At 43.2% G+C, this 17,268-nt stretch overlaps 3 protein-coding genes and 1 long non-coding RNA gene across 5 annotated transcripts; 3 read left to right on the top strand and 1 right to left on the bottom strand.

The window, feature by feature from the left end:
- Positions 1-628: 628 nt before the first annotated feature.
- Positions 629-4,652, top strand: LOC136537294 (uncharacterized). Its single transcript, XM_066529319.1, has 3 exons — positions 629-901; positions 1,423-1,516; positions 4,265-4,652. The coding sequence occupies exons 1-3, from the start codon at positions 655-657 to the stop codon at positions 4,419-4,421; spliced, it is 498 nt and encodes a 165-aa protein (XP_066385416.1). The 5' UTR covers positions 629-654; the 3' UTR covers positions 4,422-4,652.
- LOC136540196 (uncharacterized) lies at positions 2,169-4,028 on the top strand. Its single transcript, XR_010779900.1, has 3 exons — positions 2,169-2,237; positions 2,796-2,933; positions 3,917-4,028. It is a non-coding gene; the product is annotated as an uncharacterized lncRNA (long non-coding RNA).
- A 71-nt stretch (positions 4,653-4,723) lies between the features above and the next one.
- LOC136540195 (uncharacterized) lies at positions 4,724-5,927 on the bottom strand. 2 transcript variants are annotated; one of them, XM_066532203.1, is made up of 4 exons: positions 5,575-5,927; positions 5,396-5,500; positions 5,122-5,259; positions 4,724-4,991 (listed from the first exon to the last, which is right to left on the bottom strand). In XM_066532203.1, exons 1-4 carry the CDS (start codon positions 5,794-5,796, stop codon positions 4,950-4,952), a joined length of 507 nt encoding a protein of 168 aa, XP_066388300.1. In that variant the 5' UTR covers positions 5,797-5,927; the 3' UTR covers positions 4,724-4,949. The 2 variants fall into 2 exon arrangements, with proteins under 2 accessions (XP_066388300.1, XP_066388301.1); XM_066532204.1 differs by having other exon boundaries at positions 5,396-5,488.
- A 188-nt stretch (positions 5,928-6,115) lies between these two features.
- LOC136540194 (OVARIAN TUMOR DOMAIN-containing deubiquitinating enzyme 3-like) lies at positions 6,116-10,299 on the top strand. The gene is made up of 8 exons (XM_066532201.1): positions 6,116-6,975; positions 7,094-7,217; positions 7,326-7,416; positions 7,607-7,670; positions 8,522-8,627; positions 8,708-8,762; positions 9,065-9,118; positions 9,968-10,299. Exons 1-8 carry the CDS (start codon positions 6,720-6,722, stop codon positions 10,103-10,105), a joined length of 888 nt encoding a protein of 295 aa, XP_066388298.1. The 5' UTR covers positions 6,116-6,719; the 3' UTR covers positions 10,106-10,299.
- The last annotated feature ends 6,969 nt before the right edge of the window (positions 10,300-17,268 follow it).

Genomic DNA, 17,268 nt, shown 5'->3' with positions numbered 1-17,268 from the left:
GCAATTCGCTGATGTGGCAAATGAGGAAAGAGAAGAAATCCAAGAAATTAATGAGCTATTTGGCTGATGGTTTCTACGGCTGATAAGCCGGTTAAAGCTGCTCTGTTCACTGTACCATAATTGATAAGTCAGGCTGAGAAGTTGAAGCGAACAGAGCTTAAGTCTAACTAAAAAACTTGGTTTTCACAGTTATCGATGGACAAAAAACTACTCTAATAGCGTTGGAAGAGTAAATATGATTTCTACCACTATTTATGTCATATGCTATAGAAAACATTGCATTGGAAATGATAGTTTGTTGGTATGCTATAAAAACTACTGGTAGTAGAGTGTCTGACTGGGCAGTGGGTAGCAAGTAGGTTGGTAGGTATACGTGCACGTCTTAAGTCCTCTTTGGCATGCCTCATTTAAAACGGTTTTACCGGTGAAGCTAAAGCCGGTGAAGCCAGAAAAACTAGCTTTTCTCGACTTCTAGTTTATTTTAACCCCGAGTTACAAAAACAATTTCACGTTACAGTGCCTCGATTTACGTAAAATAGTTGAAGCCGAATCCCGCGTAAGCCGTGCGAGGCCCTTACCAAGGCAACCCACCGCGGCCTGTGAAGCAGCGCAGCGGAGAGCGGAAGGGACAGGGACAGCAACCGCGACGTACGGATGGGGAGGAGCGGCGGCGAGGCGGCGGGGAAGAGGCAGCAGTTCGGGAGCATGGAGGAGTTCTGGGGCTTCTACCTGAGCCAGCACTCCAAGCCGGGCACGCGGCGGTGGCACTTCCTCGGCACGCTGGCCTCGCTCGCCTGCGCGGTGCTCGCGGCCGCCACTGGCCGCGCCGCGATCCTCCTCGCGGGGCCCGTTCTCGGGTACGGCATGGCGTGGTACAGCCACTTCTTCGTGGAGGGCAACTGTAACACCCTCGGTGTTACGCCTTAATCAAAATATTAAACCATGTCATGAGCATCATGTTTATGTATTATTGCATGTGGTAAATGAGAAATTAAATTTTATTGCACTAATTCTCAAATTGAGCTCTAATTTATTCCTTGTCTAAGTTGTCCTTCCAGCACGTCATCTCTCTTCACGTGAGAGCTCCATAGCCACAAAGTCAAATGATAAATTATTGTCATTCACTAATTATTAGCATACCACTTGGTAAGATTTATATCTCCATCAATCTCGCGACGCGCCACTGTCATCTATCGTTGTTCTAATTATCCCGCCTTTACTTCGCTTGCTAATCGCCTTGCAAAATTATCGGTGCACGCACCCTTTCCTCACGTTAGCTGTAGCAGCGAAGATTTTCCTCACGTCAGAACTGGAGCAGCGAAGATTTTCCATACGCCGGCACTGTAGCAGTGCAGGAAACACTATTCGCAGTAGAAAACACGGTTCCTGATGCTTGATTCTTTCCTCACGACAGCACTGTAGCATTGAAGATTTTCCGCATGGCAGGACCGAAGCCGCCCAGGAAACACTGTTCATCCAAACGGAACACTGTTCACGCGTGGAAATCACTGTTCACGTGCAGAAATTACTGTTCACCTCGAGGAAAAATCGCCGTAGCCAGTGGAACACGCTGTTTATCCATGCAGCACGTCGTTCCCGCGGCATTTTATTACCTTTAAGCAAGCTAGTTTAGCCACTAATCTTATGACGCGTCGCTGTCGCGTCTTTGCTTCTCCATTCCTGCGTCTCCTGTCTTTAAAAGGATATGCCGAGCTATTTCGCTCTGCTGCTCACTTGCTTCTCTCGAATCAAGTTTCTCTATTCTTACCCATGAAAGCTGCGTCTATCGATTTCTCCTGAGCTGCAATAATCAGCTAAGGTAGCTAGTCTATAATTGATCTTTTCATTCTCTAATGTTTTCTTGACCTGTGATCTCCTCAATTAATTCCTTGACCTGCATGAATGAACCAGCACCCCACCGCTGAGCACGTTCAGCCCAAAGCTCACTCCAGTCCTGATGTGCTCGTAAGTCCAAGATCACTCAAAGTCCATCATTGAATTAATTCTCTCATGACCAAGACCTCACCACCGCACACGGCACGGAGCTAGAGGACAACCCTGCCAACTCGTTCATGCTTCCTGACTACTTGGCTTATTATGACCACCCACAACCAGTGCTATAAATGGTTCTGCTCCACTCCACGCAGGGCAAGCATTTGCTAAGCTCCCTGGTGTCTCTCCTCTTGCATTGCCTCCGCACATCGATCACCGTAGGTGGCACTTCATTCAATTCTGAGGTAGCTAGCCTGTAAGAATTCCTTCATTCTTCTTCTTATTTTCTTGACTCGCGATCTCATCCAGTAATTCTAGACCCACAGTCATGTGCAAGTCAACAAGTTCAATTGCGTGATTAGCCTCCTCCAATAATATCGTTTTCTTCATCTCTAGAGCTCATTTGAATTTATTTATTGATTGTGAAATAAATTTTGTTAGATTCTTAAATTCATGATCTATCTGTTAGTGTAATTAGTTCGTATAGTTCAGTGATACCTTTAGGATTACTTTATTATTTTGAAATGCTCGTTATGGTTATTTAGAGAATAAATTTTTATGATGCATGGTAGCCAGTGCACCTTGTTTTATTATATATATAGTAAATTGATATTAACAATAAGGATGCCTTTAGTTGCTAAGATAATACATGAAATGTTTCATACTTATTTAGTAGGAATAATAGGTAACTTTGCGTATTAGTCATTAGAGTTAGCTTAGTAGCTTGGTAGATGTATTCTTATTTTAAGAGTTGCGGTTGCCTATATATTAATTATTGCATCATCATCACTGCATGCATATAGAGGACGAGCCACTGGAGATCGTGACCTTCGGCGAGCAAGAGTACGATGAAGTCGTCGAAGAGTACGAGGAGATCCTCGTGCAGGAGGATATTCCGGAGCCACACGTCACTGACTTTGCTGACACCGCGCCTGCCCAAGGCAAGCCCCGGTGCATAACCCCTATTTTTAAATGATTTGAATATATTTATATGATATGCATTTACGTTACAGGTATTTTATGAAAGCTACATACATAAATACATCCACCATGAGTCCTACTAGTATAGGTCGAGTAGCTGCTATGCTCAGGATATCGGTAGCGTGAGTAACCTGTCGTTACTCGCAAATAGGTATTTAAATTGTGATATCATGATGAAATAATGGAAAGGAAAATGGTGATCGAACAGGGATGTGGATTTGGTACTGGTGGGTGTGAGGGGTTGTGTCCTGCGGCCAACAGGGCATAGCCCGGTTACACTTTTTCCCTGTCTGTGTCGATTAAGGACCGGTCGTTGCATATGACTCTAGGCAAGTCACAGATTATTGTCCCGAGCACATACTTAGGTATGGGCGCAGGGAAGACTTGCTGCTCTCTTATCGCGGATCCGGCTCTTTCCGGACCGATTGATGGGAAGAGGAGGTGGTAGAGGTCCTTGCACCGCACTGAGTCCGGGACTCAGGATGTGGGGGCTTGGAGTCCAAGTTTGGACGGGGACCTGGACACCCGGGACAAGAGAGTGGTGGGTTAGTCCTGCTTGTGCCTGGGGTACAAGCGGGGCGTGTGTCTTCGGGGCACCCAGCTGGGCACATTGATTCGCGAATCGCCGGGTTATCCGGTACGGCTTGTCTGCGGTTTAGCACCGTAGTAAGAACTGAAAGTTGAAAGGAGAAGAAATGGAACTGATTGCTCAACTCTTGCTTGAAAGTAGAACATGCTTATATAGATTGACTAGATGAAAACTTAATACGGCTGATGATAATAATGTATCAATAATGACTCACTATTAGTATTGCTTTTTGCTAAAAGAGAACCAGCAAACCATAAAGCCTAGCACATTCCTTGGAGTCGGGAAAGTATTCCCACTATCGGATAAGTCTTGCGAGTACATTGTGTACTCAGGGTTTATTTACCCCTGTTGCAGGTGACGCGTGAGGAGTTCCTTGTGTGGAGGATCCATCTGGTGGGCTCAGACGGAATCCTCGTTATCTTATCGCTAGCTGTTATCTTTTAATATTCCGCTGTTTATTATTTCGCACTCTGTATTTGGTATTGTAATAATGTACTTTTCAAGAAACTCTAATGTATGAGATAGACTTGTGTTGTAACTCGTTTTCATTATTGGATCCTTGGGAAAAATGTGGATCTTTCGGGTTCTCCCTTGGGGTGTGCCCAACGGACACCGCTCGCTGTAGTTACTTTCGGGATGCTTAGTGTCTGATAAAAGACGAGCGCCTTCGTAAGTACGCTAGTTCGGGTGATTCTGCCACAGCAACCGCCCTGTCACGTTCGGCCACCCCGTGTGGTCTTTCATCTGCGACCACCGCATGTTCGTGCTCATCCTCACCGGCCGTATCGACGCTGAGCTCGCCCGCTTCCGCGTCCGGCCGACGCCCGACGCCGCGGCGGCCTCTGCGCACCAGGACTGATCCGTATCCTCGATGGCTCGATGCTCGTCTGTTACGCGTATCGTGTTTGAAGCTAAGGCCTAAATCAATCGATTACCAGCAGGCAGTTCCTACCTTCTTCGTGGTAATATCTGTATCAATAACCATTTCAACCTGTTCTACAATAAATACCATGTTCTTGCTTTCTGTGATTGGTCTAATCTTATCAACTTTTTCTGTTCGGTGTGGTTGAAGGCAATTTCAAAACGATATAGAATTCTCACCTTGTTTATTTTGAAGGTTTGATTGTTTCTAGAGCCTTAGAATTGGAACACAGAAATTGATTTGACTGCTGAACCATGATTAAAACTTTATTCCTTGCCATTCACAGCCAGAACACAGAAATCTAACTCGTAGCACGCTTTTTTCCAAGTAGTAAAAGTTATAAGAATTTCGACGCAGAATAGTGAAGATACGGGCATCCTTGATCCGTGGACAACCAGTGTGGTTCCTTATTCTGATGGTGGAAGGCACTCGTCTGAATTCTCATGGCTGGAGATATACAGTCGCTCAGCTGTCGCTTCTGCTTGGCTTGTCTGACGCCGGGTACACCTGAAAGGAAGCAACAGCGATGCGTTCATGAGTTAGAAACCATATCACTCGTTGACGAAAAGTGGAGTGGAGGAACGCCCACTGAAGCCGACCCTGCATAGGATAAACTGGAACTGTGCGCCAATCTTACCGTGTCAGGTGACGGGATCCACTCATTGGTAGCAGGGTTTCCCTTGCAAGAAGCATGGCGCTCCTCTGCATTTGGGTCTTCAGACAATTTGAACGAGGCGCCCTTAGCTTTGTCTATCTTGATGAAGCCCGTTCCGGTCTGCTCGCACGCGCGGTATTTGCACAGATTCGCAGGTTATGTTAGTCAAAATAGCAGTAAGCAGTTCATGGCCAAAACCATGCATGGAAGTATGCAACTGGAAGCAGCAGGAGGTAGAAAAGAAGGCCGTGGCAACCGTGTGATGCTGCTTGCCGATGCCACCGAGGTCCTTGTAGTACTCCGTCTCCACGAACTCCTCTCCGACATTGCCGCCCTCGTACACCAACCTCTGAAAGAAACACTGATCGCGTCAATTTGAGGTGCCTGTTGCAGTTCAGACTTGGAGTTTCGGCGCGGAGGAAGAGGGAGAGAGACTTCAGTGTGGGCTTCGAGCTCCTGGAACTTGTCGAGCTCCGGATGGGTGTTGCCGCCGGCGTCCGGGACGAGCGCGTCGGTGTACACGGCGGAGTGCTCGCTGCGAGAAGGCTTGGTGTGGCGCTTGGGCTCCGCCTCGTCGTAGTACCCCCGCACCTCAGCCTCCAGCGTCGCCTCGTCCTCGGCGAAGAGGTGCGCGTCGCTCCTGTTGGGCTTCGACATTGATCCCCTTCCTTTCTTCCTCTTTGCTGTCACGTCGCTAGCTAGCCAGACGTCCTCTGGGCAGTGAGTGGGAGGGCGAAGGCGTGCCGTGCGCCATGCTATAATGGCGCGCCGCGCGCGCGAGAGGGGACGCCGCGATGGCGCGGGGGCCAACGAGATATTTGTGAAGGCGTTGCAAAATATCTCGAGGGGGTAGGCGCAGGTCGCTCGCGCTGGCTTTGCCGGGAGCTGACTGGTGAGAATTGAGATTATAGATGTCAACGGGCCCGATCTCCGAATCCTCGCGGGGAATTCACTCATCAGGGAATGAGAATAGTATGAATTCTATTCCCATGGGAGATTAAACGGGGCTGAAGTTACCCTGTCGGAGATCACGGGGGTGGGGATGGTATGCAGGCCCCTGTCCCCACTCCCCGCGGGGACCCGATTCCAAAGGCTCATATACTGCAATGTTCAATACCTGTGATATATAAGGAATGTTGCAATCCTAGCTTCTGTCGAAACGATTAATGGAAACGCGAAACGAAAGTTACATTTTATAGTCCCGTTATATCACTTAAGGTTTTAAATCAATTTTTATTAAACGAAAATGCTATAGAACATATATGTGCTACTTAAATAAAGTTTAAAGTGCAGACTTTGTAGATAACAATAAAATACCTGTGGCCTATGGGGATCCTCACGGGAACTAATTCCCCGCGAGGATGGGGATGAAGAGAAAGTTTCCACCGTGACATTTGACGGAGATGGGGATGGGAAATTTTCTTCCCCACGGGAATGGGGATGGGGAGGCACTCTCCGACGGCGAATTCCCTGGAATTGAGATCGTGCCAGGAATGCTCGCTGATCGGGACCTCTGAGGCTCTGACGCTGGTGTTTGGTAGTACTCCGCCGTCTCAACTCAAAATTAAAAAAAAAGGGCCATGGCCCGTTTCTTTCCTGGCCTGGAAGATAGATGGCCGCCACCGTCTAGGCCGATAGCCCAGCATCCGAAAGACGGGCCATGGCCTGTTTCTTTCCTCACCCCAGCGGCGGCGGCGGCGCCGGCGGCCATCTATCTATTATCCGAAAAGGCCGCACCTTGTTCGCTTTGCTCCTTCAACCTTCCGCTGCTGGTTCCGGAGGAAGGAGTGCGAGCAGACTGCAGCCGAATGGCGGCAGCGCCGCGGCCATCCAATGGTTGGTGCCTCTACTCTCCCCTTCAAGGCTTTACTCCCCTCTCCTCATCTCGGCGCTATCTATCCATATGGTTTTCCGATTCCCGCGCGTAACTTCGACTCGGTGCTGGTCGTGGTAGCCACTCTTCTCGCGCGCCTCCGGGACGGGACGGCCAAGTTCGAGCTCCTGGACGACTCTGCGCTTGCGCACGCTCCCCCAGCCTGGCCCCGACTTCACTGCTTCGCCAGGGTTGCCTCCTCGCTGTACGTCTCCGTCATCTCTTCCTCGACTCTCTCTGCATACCTGAATCGATTAGAGGGGAAGCAGAGTGAAGTTGCAAAAACTTGTTTGTTCTGATCTTCTCGGTGCAGGAGGGGTGGGTGGTCGGCGGCGCTAAACAAGGTGGAGCATTACGGGGTTCAGAGGGTCACCGGCGACGGCCGTTGCATGTTTCGAGCGTTGGTAATTTGCAGCATAGTCTCCTTCTGTGCGTTCTGATGGATTGTGCACCTTTAGTATTCTACTAGAACAATGCACATTTAGTACTCTATTCGTTATCTTTCGAGTTTTAGTTAGAACAACGCCTCTTGAAGTGCGTTTTTGGCATATCTGCACATTCATATCAAAGGGAAACCTGGTGTGTTGCTTGTAGGCTAAAGGAATGGCAAAAAACAAGGGGATTCCTTTGGCCCCAAGGGAGGAGGTACAAGATGCAGGTAGCCTGAAACAAAGCCTCGTACATAGATCAATTTCCACATTATTGTTTTTTGTTTCTGTTTACTTTTGGCCTCATGTCTTGTTAAATTTTTTGCACTTTGATAAGTTGATATTGAAACAGCTTGACATGTAATAACACTTACTTTCTGAAAAAAAAAATGTAAATGGAGATTGTTGGACTTTTTGTTTGAATTAAAGAAACCTGCGTTTACAATCATGTTATAAGATAGCACGCCCACTTTAACAACCACATAACTTGTTCACAAGACAGAAATAGATAATAGAACATGAGAAAATTAGGATCCTTGTCGATTAAAAAGAAACATGAATGAGAGTGTCATTTGTTCTTATGAGATTTGAGCATCATATATCCATCTATGATTCCAACCGAGAGCTTTAATTTCAGTTCTTATCTTTGACTTGAAGGACTGATTCTTATAGCAAGTTTTTTTCCTCGAACACGCAGGAGAACCGTTTGTCACTGTATTAAGAAGGAAAGAGTTATGTGTTTTCATTGTAACTTTGTTTGCTATATTTTGTAACTATTCTCTATCAAACTCCTGCCGGTCTTTTCAAAAAAAAAAAGAAGGAAAGAGTTTTTTACAAACTATGTGGTGTAGCAGTATATAGCATTTACAACTTACAACCATGACTTTTCATTGGAAAAACTTCTGGAAATCAATGTCGATTTAGACATATTTACCAGACCAACAGACTAACAGTAAGCCCCACCACATTCCAGATATCTGGCATATCCACTTGTCACATGTTTACTGCATCTTCGTTGTATGAGATTTGTTGTTGATAAGATATTCTTCTAATTAATTAAAATTAATCTCCATTTTCCTAGATGATTTACGGATGGCAGTGAAAGAAATTATATGTGACAGTGAGACCGAGCGGCAGGAGTACGAAGAAGCAGTTATAGCAATTACTGTGGAGCAATCATTGAAACGGTTAGGCTCCTATAACTTCCTAGTTTGCTTTGACACGATGAACTAAGCTAAAGATGCTAACCAATTCATATTTTTTGTAGCTACTGCCAAAGGATAAGGCGGCCTGATTTCTGGGGTGGAGAGTCAGAATTCCTGGTATAGATTTTTATTGTTCTAAAAACTTGAAATTCTTAGTTTGTGCAGTCATCATTTATTTACCAGATTAGATCCATGTTGAATCGTGTTCGAGAAAAAAAAAGATCCATGTTGAATCTGATTGACATGATAGACAAGTTCATGCGTCATTCGTATTCTACTTTTGTTGAACTTCTGGAGGTTCTAGCCAAAATAGATGGAGCAGAATGCTAGTGCCTTAGCCTTACTGCCCGTCAAGTTGGATTGTATGTCTGTCTTTTAGATATTGTTTGCATAATTGCATGACATTTTTCTCCTTTCAGGTTTTGTCTAGACTGTGTCGGCAGCCAATAATTATTTATATTCCAGAGCGTGAGGTAATTCTACCAGCTTCTGGGATAGCATTCGTAGAGAGTTACTGGATCTTTTTGGTCCAGATCTGTAAATATTGTTGTGACAATTGAAATTGAAATGACCATTTCTGGTTGTCCTGCCTTTATTGTGAAAGTGAAGAAGTAATAATCAAATGTACAAATAATGGTGAATTTGAGTACCATCATTACCATGGGAATGAATTGTGGGGTGATAACTTTAAATAATTCTAATAAAATAAAATAACACCAGGAATTTGCAGCAGAGCCAAGAAAAGGTTAAAGCGGGCGTAGGACTAAATGATCTATATAAATTCATAGCAATTTTTTTTGAAACAAATATAAATTCATAGCAATGTAGCGTCGCATTCCTACTTCGGTCCTAGGACCGTCGTGTTTTGCGCCAGGGGGCGCCATTTGTACATAAAACTCTAAACTCTTTATCTTACTTAATTGAGTGGCAGAGCTCCTGCCTTTTATTTCAAAAAAAAAAATGCAGCGTCGCATTTCAGATATCTGCTTTTTCCATAATCTAATGCTCAGAATTCACAGTGTTCTTGGATCTTGATATTTGTCAAGATCTTTAAGCAAAAATATGGTAAAATATGGAAGTATTTTTTGCTAACAGTTAAATTAATGAAAATTTTACTTTAATGATCTTTGAAATTTTCCCTGTGTAAACTCAATCCACCATCGAATTTGAAATTCCTATTTGGATTAAAGCACTACTTTTTGTTTACTCGGAAACTACATGTTATTGACATATTTCCATAGGCCATACTTGAAACTGAACTTGGCACTATGTTCTGTAATTTAGCTTGGCTCACATCTGTGATCTACCCTTCATGTTTGCAGTACCATGGTCGGGGTAATGGCTTCATTCCTATAGCTGAATATGGTTTGGAATTCACCAAAAATACAAAGCAGTGGAAGAAAAAGACACCAGTAAGACTATTATACAGCGGGAGGAACCATTATGATTTGCTAGTGTGACATAGTTGCAGAACTATCTACTTTTTAGTGCCCGTCATCATACCATGGTTGTATTATTTTTTGTTTTTATACCTGTGTTTTTTTTTAGAATGTTTTTATACCTGTGCTTGTGTCCCTTTTTTTAGCCACCAATGGAATTGGTTCAGTTATCAAAATATCAATTTCGAATTCGAAATATATATGTCGTTTGCATGCTTTGATCGTGCATATTTCTCTATCGTTTTCTTGGCAAAAATTGAGGTGCTGTGACAGCAGTTTCACGGTTGAGTTTAGAGTCATATAGACATTCATAGCAGATTTTGAGCTAAGAAGACGCATGGCATGTACTTGTACTGTACCCCTGCCCTAGTGAGGCCAATGCTATTTGCCAGCGATTTGTTCGGTGACTGGTTGGTGGCCGGCAGGATAATACATCGTTTGTCGGAGTTGTTGAGGGGTAATGCTTGATATCGAATTATTAGCACTCATCGTGTTATTTTTTAGAGCTTAGCACTCATAGTGTTGAAAGCATGGCTGACCGGAGTCATATTATGTCCTTGCATGAGGCTGGGAATGTGGAATGCATCTATTCCCTTCCCCCTCCTATGTTTCAGATTATTACAAGTGCGCTTCAGCATTTTTTATTCTTGCTTATCATTTTCTTTTACCGCAGTAGCATTGCTGCATGCTGCTACAACCTACAAGTTAGGATATATTTGGGTTATAATCATAACTTACCATGCCTAGGTTAATTATATCATAGTTTTTTAGGTAGTTGTTTGGTTAGATTTATTTCTTATCAAACTTTGCTGTAAGTGTGGCTTTAATTTTGTTTGCACACTTTTTATGGTAGTCACAGTTTATTTAAGGTTAGGCGTAACATACTATGACAGCAACCAAACAGGTTCTTAATCACTACTCTCTACATTTTTAAATATAGTCTGCATCAAAATTTTAAAAGGGAAAGGTCAAACATTGTAAACCCCGCCATCAAATCAAAATATGTGTATTTTTTTATACACATGAGAGCGAAGATACATTCATAATTTCGCATTTGATAAGTAGAGACGTAGCCCACTGGCATCTACATTGACATGTTTTCTAGTAAGACTAGCAAACATGTGCGATCATCTGAATTCTGCCCATACCAACTGTAATGAGCTAACTATATTTTTATTAGATTTTATAGGGTTTATTCTAACCTTATTTCGATTAAATCAAGACGTCCATCAACTATCGTCCACGGCTCACAATCGTCCTTGAACTTTCAAAATGTCCATTCTAATCTTTAAATTTTTCTTTTGTTTCACCTTAGAATCATGAAACTGACTGTTTCTAGCCCTTAAACTTTGTATCTTGGGCTCAATTTCATCCATGAACTACTAAAATGTATTTTAGTCATTAGATTTTTTTCTTTTTGTCTCAATTTTATCCCTTGTCCTACATGAAATGCCACAATGTCACACCTAGTTACCTCCAAGACCACCTGTGATTCGACATGGACGGTCATCATTAGGTACTAGTGTCCTTACCATGGTCCCTGGTTACCGAATCGGACAACACACTTTTGACATTTCCATATTTCGAAATAAATATAAATACAGATCCAAATATGCTTGAATATGAATAATCAAATCATTTGATTATAATTTTACTTTTTCATTTGAATAACTAAATATTTTATCGTACGGACAAAAACATATTATTTTATCCGCAATTGGTTATTAGTTTAAATAATGTTACAAATAGCTAAGGAAAAAATAGATCCGATGTTGTTCCAATGTACAATGTATTCTCAAGGTACTAAGTAGTGTTCATAGAAGCTATTATTACTCCCACAAAAGTATTGTAGTAAAAAGATTAAAAGGTACCATTACAAGGTAATATTTAAAATAACACATTACAATTATTAATGACCGCTAAAGAGTTTTTAGACTATCCACTAATAATGTTTTTGTCTTCAATTGTGGGCTGTGTGGGAGCTGACCAGGCACGATGGTGCGGTGTTCCATGTAAGATGAGCGGCGAAGTTGAGATGGAAAGAAAAGGTTGAGTAGTAAAACACACTTTGATATTTCATGGATGACATTGAACCAAAAATGCAAAGTTGAGATCTAAAATGGTCAATTTGCTAGTCCTAGGATGAAATTGAGCATAAAGGTAAACTTGGTGGACCAAAATGGTCGTTTTAAAAGTTTAGAGATGAAACTGAGCCTTAGAATATAGCCGAGGGACTAAAATGACTATTTCTGTTTAAATCAAATAAATGCCAAGGCCCATAATAAGTGCTAGGTGCAGTAAAGGATTAAGCAGATATCAATTCTCTTTAAGTAGGTGATTATTGTTTTCATTTGTTATGAAGTTTATAAAGGTGGAAGGCAAGCCATATGCCCAAATACACACAGTTGTGACATGCACAAGTTTAGGCAGCTAGGCCACAACATGAGTTGTGCTAGCGAACGTTTTGTAGCTCCAAATTGTAACCGACGGACTTGGACACACAGACCACATCAACGGTGATATCAGCGGAAGATTTGTAGCTCCAATTGTAAATGGCACCGTATTGAAGGAGGATGCAGTCTACCTTTGCTAGGCCTTGGAGGAGTGAGAGTAAGGGACGGATGGAGAGGGGTATGAGTGAGGGATGGACAGAGAGAAAAGGAAAAAGTCTACGTAATCCTCTAATTATTTATGGTGGACTTCTTCACCCTCAAACTATAAAACTAGATTTTCTATCCCCTGAACTTTTCAAAACTGGTCAAATAACCCCCCAAGCGGTTTTGGATGGTGGTTTTGCTATAGTGATGGTGGTTTTGTCTTTTTCTTTTTTATTTATTTTCGCTGAATCTTTGAAAAATCATAGTAAATCACAGAAAAATCATAAAATAAAAATCTAATTTTGTTGGACTCCACATGAGTAGATCTACACAGTGAATATATAATATGGTATACTTTAGTACAAAGTTTTTGTTGTAGCTTTAGATCTATGCTTTTTGTAATTAAATGAAATAATTCATAGTTGTAACTTCTATGGTCCAATTGTAGTGAAATTTTATGGTGGGCTAACTATTGTATGCTTGAATGATAATAAAAAATTTCATACTCATTGGATCATGCATAACTTAGTTATAGAGAAAGCATAGATTTAACAAGCATAAACCTAAATAATTCTATAACTAAGTTATGCATGATCCAATGAGTATGAAATTTTTACTATAGTTTAAGCATACAATAATTAGCATACCATAAAAAATTCACTACAATTGGACCATAGAAGCTACAACTATAAATTATTTCAATTAATTACAGAAAAGCTACAACAAAAACTTTGTACTAAAGCATACTATATTATATGTTCACTGTGTAGATCCACATATGTGGAGTCCAACAAAATTGGATTTTTTATTTTATGATTTTTTTGTGATTTACTATGATTTTCAAAGATTCAGCGGAAATAAAAAAAGAAAATGACAAAACCACCGTAGCAAAACCACCGTCCAAAACTGCTTGGTTAGGGGGGTTATTTGACCAGTTTTGGAAAGTTCAGGGGTAGAAAATCTGGTTTTATAGTTTAGGGGTGAAGTAGTCAACTCTGAATATTTGGAGGGTTATGTAGACTTTTTTCGAGGAGAAAATGACACATCAAGTTACGAGAGGGATAACTTTTTATTACTTTAATATTAGATATGATATTGATATAGATGTAAGTTTGTAGGAATTGATAATATATACACTGTCGGGTTCATAAACTCGGGGTCCCTCATGGACCAGCTTCCCAACAAAGACTTGGCCCAGCAGACAACGTTACAAACGGCGCGCAAACTCCTGGGCCGGCCCAAAAGCATAAACGACGGGCCGGAAGGACAATCCAATCTTCGACCGGAAGGCCCGATCGAGGAGGAACGACGTCCGCTTCTAACTCCGGCGTGCCTCTCCGACCGGAGAGCCTCACAAAGGAAGAACAGCACTCACTTCCGACACCAGCCCACCTCTGGACGGCCTCTCCGACCGAGAGGCCTAGCCAAACACCACTTTCTGACTCCGACCTGTGTCTCCGACCGGGGATGCGCTAAACCTCTGCTTACAGCTCCTCTTCGACTGGCGCTATCAGAGCTGGCTGGAACCAACCGATCGGGGACATCCGCTCGGTAAGGACCAGGAAACGGACGAAGAAAGTAAGGCGGGGCACTCAAGTCAACCACAATACCAAGGACCATACCCTGTACACCTACAGGATAGTACCCTGTGATCTCCCTGGCATAACAGAACCCATACAGTGTTGTAGGCGTCGACATTTTCCCTACAGTATTGTGGGCGCCATCAACTCCCATACCAGACAAACATAGTAAGGCTTCCCCCACGTGCCTCTGAGGCATCAACAGTGTTGTGGGTGCCCGCATTTACCGTACCAGACGAACATGGTAAAACCCCTTACATACCTCTGGGTATCAATAGTGTGGCAGGCACCGACATCTGTCATGCCTGAAGAAGACGACGCGACCCCCCACATGCATCTGACATTAAACAGTATTGTGGACGCCTACCATCATCTTGTACCCGTCGGCGTGGGCAACAAAACTTAAACAGTATTGTGGGCGCCTACCATCATCTTGTACCCGTCGGCGTGGGCAACAAAACTTAGCAGTATATGTACTCTCTCCCTCTCACTTGTAAGGTCATCCCCTTCATCTATAAGAGGGGATGCGCTCTCTTCCAACAGGGAGATCGATCAATTCACTTACATAGATTCACCCTCTGTAACTTTAGACACTCTAAAGTTATACTGAGCACACGCTCGAACACCTAGCACATAGCGGGGCTCCCGTTGCTCTCGGCCCTTCAGACCAGAGTCCAACCGAACCTCTTGTACCCCCCATTTTTCTTCCTTCCGTTTGTAACCCCACAGCAAACTTCGACCACCTGGGCTCAAGAATAAAGTCACCGACCGACTCAAACTGGACGTAGGGCACGTTGCCTGAACCAGTATAAACCCTGTGCCATTGAGTGTTGTGCCACCTCCGATTAAAACGTACAGCAAAACTATAAATATTTACTTGTTAGTCACTTTCTGCACCGACATACACTAAGATATGTTTTCAAATCCTAATGTAGGTAAAAAAATGGAAAGACTACCTTGCAAATTGGTGTTATATAGCCTAAACTACCTTGCAATTTATAAATACCCATATATACTTTTTTCTAAAATTGGTGTTATATAGGGAATAATTTGTAAATTGGTGTTATTAAAATTAGAGAAATTTAATTTAATAAAGCTAAAATGAACTATAATTGGGATGAGGAAGTAGTTACTAACAATCAAGATTAGCAAATGTGGATGACCCCATCTTCCAAATAAATTTACTAGATCAGTTATCCAACATCTGCAGGAGGAGAACCCCATTAACTAATTTTTGTACGATCTCACGAAGCCACGTCACTGTATAGGGCCCGCTTCTCCCCACCTTGGTCGATACATCAATGAGACAATGACTACTTTGCCTCTTCTCCTTCCCAGTGCGGTAAACGTGGGCAACTATTCTTCTCTAGCATCTCAACGGACGAACTGCTCCAACTCACGATAAACAACCACTCACAGCTTTCTCCGTTTGTGTGGAAATGATTGCTTCATAAAACCACCGTGAGAAACTGAGTGGTCGGTTAGATTTATATAAGCTAGCAAGGTTCCTTGGACTCCATTCACCCTTTTGTTCATCTAGCTCGTGGATCAGGTGCTGGCCTTCTCGATTGTGAGAGCCATGCCCCCTTGGCGCCAGCTTTGTCGTGGTGGAGGGGCGGGGACCATCAGCACGTCGCAGCGGCGTGCCACCAGTAGCAGCAGTGGGAAGAGGTGAGGGCAAGGAGAAGCGTTGCTCGCGCTCAACAAGAGACGGCAGTGGCGGCAAGCGACAGGGGAAGAGCGGGGGTCAGAGGCCCGCACGGCACGAGCCAGCCTCGCGCTCCTTCCGCCCAATTTTTTTCAAGCCCTTTTTTTTAAAAAAATTAACAAATATTTTCATAGAGATATGCTTTTAAAATCTGGATCCTCAGCTCGGCGTCATCGTTGGTGGTGTCGAGCTTACACGTCTCGGCGCCATAGATTTTGGTGTCTAGGTCTTGGGCTCGCGTAAACATGACGGTGACTTAGTAAACACCTTGTCATCGAGCTTGGCGCCATAGATTTTGGCGCCGAGCTTGGCGCCGTGGTTATTGGCGCTAAGCTTTGTGTCGTGGTTATTGACGTCGAGAACGGCGCCAAGATTTATAGCGCCGAAGTAGTGTTTTAACCCGACGCTCAACCTTCCTGTCTGAGTCTTCTTTCTCTTCTTTCTCCTCTCTCTCTAGTTTTTTCTCTCACCACTTCGCCCTACCTTACGAATCGGTATATTGGACCTTGGAAACTTTAATTTGATTCGTAGATCTTTGAGAGCAAGGTATCCTCGCTCCCTCATAGTTTTTTTCAAGTCGATTCGGTATATATTAGTCAGATTTTTCAACTTAAGAATCGTCATTACTTAGAGTTTTATGTAATTTTAATATTTATATTATACAACCGTACGATGCCAAGGCGTGGAAAAGCTACCAAACCAAGATAACCTCAGCGCACGTTGTTATAATATGGGTTCATTGTTGTGGATCAAATGGGAAACCTTAGGTGTAGGGTTTAATGTTAATTGCTTTTGGTTTTTAGAACGAAAATGGCTAAATTGTAGTTATAGTCGGATGACCGAAAATGCCTTCGACCCATTGCTTTTGCCTAGTGGTGTTCCAGTGCCCATGTACTTTTGCGACGATCCTTGCAAGATAGTCAAGTCCGATGAAGAGGACACGTATAGGCAGAGATATTGTATGTGTTCCAATTTTACGTTTGAGCCAATACTTCGTCAGTGCCGCATTAAAAAAATGGTGATGAATTGATGTTTGTGTCATATGACATCTTGCATGATTTTTTTGTTTTATAACAATTAAATTTTTTGTAAACCCCTCCACCGCTCTGTGATTTGGAGCAGTGGATCGACAATGAGATCAAACCTGAACACAAGGAATAGATGTAGAAACTGCTGCGGTGGGAGGCAGAGGACAAGGAGATGATGGAGAAGAGACGTGGAGAGGAGGCTACAAAAAAGGAGCACAAGAAAGAGGAGAAAATGAGGCGTGTTGCTACGTACAGGAAGGAGAGGGAGAAG

Source organism: Miscanthus floridulus, chromosome 2 (assembly GCF_019320115.1).
Source record: "Miscanthus floridulus cultivar M001 chromosome 2, ASM1932011v1, whole genome shotgun sequence".
NCBI classification, from domain to species: Eukaryota; Viridiplantae; Streptophyta; class Magnoliopsida; order Poales; family Poaceae; genus Miscanthus; species Miscanthus floridulus.
Note: the sequence above shows the minus strand (reverse complement) of the source record. Positions and strands in the feature narration are given on the sequence as shown.

Bases quoted from the DNA above. Each gene is read 5' to 3' on its own strand.
- LOC136537294 (XM_066529319.1), top strand. From the start codon at position 655: ATGGGGAGGAGCGGCGGCGAGGCGGCGGGGAAGAGGCAGCAGTTCGGG. The intron at 902-1,422 runs GTAACACCCTCG...ACAGCACTGTAG, and splicing joins CTTCTTCGTGGAGGGCAACT to CATTGAAGATTTTCCGCATG. The intron at 1,517-4,264 runs GTGCAGAAATTA...ATTCTGCCACAG, and splicing joins GCGTGGAAATCACTGTTCAC to CAACCGCCCTGTCACGTTCG.
- LOC136540195 (XM_066532203.1), bottom strand. From the start codon at position 5,796: ATGTCGAAGCCCAACAGGAGCGACGCGCACCTCTTCGCCGAGGACGAG. The intron at 5,501-5,574 runs GTCTCTCTCCCT...TGACGCGATCAG, and splicing joins AGCTCGAAGCCCACACTGAA to TGTTTCTTTCAGAGGTTGGT. The intron at 5,260-5,395 runs GTTGCCACGGCC...GCGTGCGAGCAG, and splicing joins TCGGCAAGCAGCATCACACG to ACCGGAACGGGCTTCATCAA.
- LOC136540194 (XM_066532201.1), top strand. From the start codon at position 6,720: ATGGCCCGTTTCTTTCCTGGCCTGGAAGATAGATGGCCGCCACCGTCT. The intron at 8,628-8,707 runs GTTAGGCTCCTA...TATTTTTTGTAG, and splicing joins GTGGAGCAATCATTGAAACG to CTACTGCCAAAGGATAAGGC. The intron at 9,119-9,967 runs GTAATTCTACCA...TCATGTTTGCAG, and splicing joins TTTATATTCCAGAGCGTGAG to TACCATGGTCGGGGTAATGG.